Source organism: Propithecus coquereli, unplaced genomic scaffold (assembly GCF_000956105.1).
Source record: "Propithecus coquereli isolate 6110/MARCELLA unplaced genomic scaffold, Pcoq_1.0 Scaffold61, whole genome shotgun sequence".
Taxonomy (NCBI): domain Eukaryota; kingdom Metazoa; phylum Chordata; class Mammalia; order Primates; family Indriidae; genus Propithecus; species Propithecus coquereli.
This window is the reverse complement of record NW_012152063.1, coordinates 7,223,194-7,227,348: the sequence shown is the minus strand read 5'-3', so window position 1 is coordinate 7,227,348 and position 4,155 is coordinate 7,223,194. Positions and strand designations below refer to the sequence as shown.

Genomic DNA, 4,155 nt, shown 5'->3' with positions numbered 1-4,155 from the left:
GTTTTACTGGTATTTAGAAATAACATTACTGCTCTCCTGAGACTGTCTGTTTTATGTTCTGCAAAACAGGAGGTGAACTGTCTCCAAAAGAGCATCAGGAGTTAAAGTCCTACGTGAATCATCTGTACGTCATCGAGAGCCAGCAGGCCCTATTTGAGCTCTCACACCGGATTGAGCCTCGGGTGTGAGCCCCTCCGCCTCACCACCCCTGTAACTGCAGCACTTTGAGCTACGGGAATGTCCATGCCAAGCACGTTGCTTTCCTGTGAGAAAAGAAGTTGCTGAGTTTTATCAGTATACCCCAAGACATTCCCAGGAAAGCCAGCCAAAGCGTGTTCAGGAAGCAATGTCAGCCACCGGAGAGGGGGAGAGGCCTCGCCACGTTCCTCCCAGAGCAAGAAGGCAGCAAGAGACTCAGACGCATTCTTGAGATGGAGAAGTCTGGTTTCTCATGAGCACGTTGTTGATCCAGTCCAGTTTTCAATTTGAGATGTGCCAGCATCAAGACAACAAAACGCGTCTTGACGTATATAATGACCAAATATTTCAGAAAGAGCGTGCATGAAACAAGGAGGAGTTTTACTTTGCCTGGTGTTAGAACTCTTTATAGGCTATCAAGGAATACTTCTTTAGAACACCTAAAGACAGTGACAGCATCTCCAGATTTCCAGGGAGAAGGAGAGGTCTCTGTCAGTAGGAACTATGACATCACCGAAAGCCACTTGTGTCTAGGGAGTGAGTGAGGCCCGCAGCTGGCACCCATGCTCTGACTTGCAGATGAGAAACATCGAGGCGTGCACTGCTTTGCACCACAATCACTTACCAACACATGCTTGCAGGTGAAATTAGTTTCTGTACAACGTGATTTGCAGCTATAGGCAAGGTAGATAAGTTGCTTTGCCGAGAAGCAAAAATAGTAATCTTTAAGAAATTGACTCAGTGTTTAATTTCTGGGGATTTTCTTTACATTTATAAGCAGGCTCTTATCTTTTATTAGGCATGATATGATTTTTGAAAAAGCACGGTGCCTGACACGTTGTTGGCGCTCAGTAACTGCTGATTGAGGTGACCGAGTGACAGAGGTCTGCATTCTTGTGCCTGATACCTCACGTAGGTTCCTTGCCCACAGTGCGGGATGACAGCAGCCACACAGGGAGGTGACATGAGGTTTGACATGTGAGGCGCTTAGCACTCTCTGTGAAAGCTAATGAAAAGTGCCCAGGAATACCCAAATGTCTGATTTATGCTGGAGCCTCAGAAGTCCTGTGGTCCACCTACCAGCCAAAGCAGGGAGCCTTTCTGTAATCTGCCTTTTGTTAAATCTCAAAATCTCAGAGTCTTCTGAGTCCTTTTTTTATTATTCTCATTTTTACCAGTTGGGGCCCATCTATTGCCCAGACACGGAGTCTTGGTGTTCTCACCATGCCTGCCTGTCCTCTCTGAGGGACCCCATCAGCCCTGCTTCCTTTTTGTACTTTTTGTCCCATCAGCACCTCGTTTATCCTCATTACCAAGGCGTGCCCAGCGCTTCCTGACATCTTTATAGCACTGCTGTTTCCTGGGCTCAGGAACCACACTGAGCTTGAGATATTGCTGGAAGGAGCCATGCAGAGGAAATGATTGGAAGGACTTCCACGGAGATTCAGTCTTGCCCAGCATGTAAAACTTCACTCCTGGAAACTTACAGGGTTTTATAGAAAGGCACCATCCAGGGCTGGTCTCTCAGAGAAATGCTTCATGCTGCTGGTAATGGAATGAGACCCACTGGAGGGGAGACCAGAGCCATCAGAACTGGGGGTACAGACATCCCTCACGGCTGAGCAAACACTCCAGAGCCCTCCCCTTGGCAGTCACTGAGGATGGCATGGGCTTACAGCACATCTTTTTCCTATTCTAGGAACTAGGGTTTGGACAGTCTAATCATAAGGCCATTTTGACATTGTCTCTATGTTTTAGAATTTAAATTTTTATTTACATTAGCTCTACATTGCTCCAAGGCAAGCATTGCTTTTAGGCGACTAATTTGCGAAGAACTATTTCAGCATAGTGCATGCTGCGTAGACCCCAAGTCAGATATGTGTGCTTGGCCAAATGAAGCTACACAAACACTGTGTTTAAACACATTTTGTGTGGTGTATTCAGGGTATCTTGCGTGGCACGGGGGGAAGTAGGCTGGGGAGAGAGTGGTGCTTGCCCACCACGTCCTCCCACCATGATCACGTTGCCCTCAGGGTGGCAAAGAGAAGGGAGGATTTTGTTTAGATTTGCTTTTCCATCCCTGTCTTCTGAATGTCTAAAATCTCTAAATCTTTCTGAAATTTAATAACTGTCTCCAGAGATTTCCTGGGCAGCAACTCTCAGAAATTTCAGAAGCTTTGAGGAATCTTAAATCTAGAATTACAGAATTGAAGGCAAAATTGTGAGAACCAGATTTTGCTCAACAGGAATTCTAACCAATCTGCGCTGTCCAACACTGAATGGGCCACGGTGGGACTCACATGTTTCCTGGATAGGCCATATTTCCTGTCTGGGCTATTCACCAAGGCCACCAAGAATAGGTTTTATTCAGGCTAGAAGGGTGGACCGGAAGATGTCTAAGCTCTTTTCCAGCTCTGTTTTGGGTTTTTATGGTTGCACAGAATCTCCATTCACTTTGAAAATCTTGCGTAATCTGCCACCTTCCACAGCAGGTGGTGCATGGTCACTTCTAAGTGGGTCCTCTTTGTCACAGCAAACTCTCAGACAGCCCTGCGGGCCTGTGGCTGTGTCAGCATTCCAGTAAACCAGCCCTGCTTTGGAGTTAGCACGGGACAGCAGAATGCAGGCTCCTGTAGGCAAAATCACCTTTCCAATTTTTTTTAAATTTTTACATATACCTATGCAGATGTTCCATAGACTACAGTGTTTTAAATTCACTCTTTGTCATAATCTGTATAATTGCCAATGGTCGTAGTGATAAAAATTATGACCCACATTCACTTTTTTCAGTAAGCTTAATTATGTTTAGAATAAACTCATTTTCCTAGACCAATACCCGCAAGCAGGTAGTGCAGAGCATACATTGAATTTAGAAGCACGAGAATGAAGTAAATGCCCACCCCTCCCAGCCTGCAGTTAGGATGTTGCATGAATGCATACTCGCCTCTGAGTGGCGGAGGAACAGTGGCATGAACAAGAGGGCTGGTGACAACTTCACATCCCTGAAGCTGGGCTTTCCCCGCTTCCCAGATCGCAGCCCTGCAGTGAACAGGGCTGTCCTAGCCAGCGCGAACACACAGATCTGGGACTGAGCGTTCCTGAATGGCACAGCCAATCCAGGCTTCTCAGAAACTGGGCAAAAACCATTAAAACGGGGAAGATCAGGTCCATTGCCATTGTCCAACACAGGATTTCTTTTAAACGTTTCAGAGACATGTCCTTAAAATTTCAGCCTGCTTCTTAGTGAGTGGGCCAGTTTTGCTTACAACCGGTAGGGGGAAAAAAAGTTTTTAAAAATTGCCAAAAAGTGAGATGAAAATGTACTACTGTATAAAGCAAAGCTGTATATACTAAACTTTTTTTAGCAGAGTAATATTTATTTGCATAGTCTATTTATTGTATTCGTATTACACTGTTATTAAATATTGGGATGAAATCAATGACCTGAAGCAAGGAGTCTTGCCTTTCAATGTATTATTAATTAGGACTGCTGTGATATCGTCAGCTTGCATTAACAATTAGAAGATAGAAAACCCGCAATCAGGGTGTCTACCTAACTTCTCAGGGACTACACTTTGTAGTTTTCCACCATTATAAGAGCTGGTAAATATGAAACATTTGTTGAATTACCAGAATTGCCATTAACAGTGTTTCCTTTCCCATATTTCATGCTTTCTGCCTCTGTATATAGGACTGTGCTGTGTATTTATCGAAGCTAGTAAGCAATAATTTATATGTAAAAATGGCCAAGCAATATAAGGTTAAAACTTATATAAGTAACCGTTACCTTACCTTGTATTTTCAAGTGTTTTTTAAAACTGCTTTTCCAAATATAAACTATGTTAAAGATATTTTTCATGCCTCATAGTTTCTTGTTTTCTCTGTGACGTTTGTGGGCTAAATATTGCCTGTGTACTGGCCGCATTTGATGATCAGGTGTTTGGAACTCAGAAGTCA

General features: G+C 44.1%; 1 protein-coding gene across 1 annotated transcript in view; it reads left to right on the top strand.

Annotated features, from left to right (window-relative positions):
* Nucleotides 1-3,660, top strand: part of RAPGEF5 (Rap guanine nucleotide exchange factor (GEF) 5) — a 188,073-nt gene extending 184,413 nt beyond the window's left edge. The window contains exon 23 of the mRNA XM_012659442.1: nt 70-3,660. Within this exon, the coding sequence (XP_012514896.1) occupies nt 70-188 (119 nt within the window). The 3' untranslated portion in view covers nt 189-3,660. The remainder of the gene's footprint in view (nt 1-69) is intronic.
* The last annotated feature ends 495 nt before the right edge of the window (nt 3,661-4,155 follow it).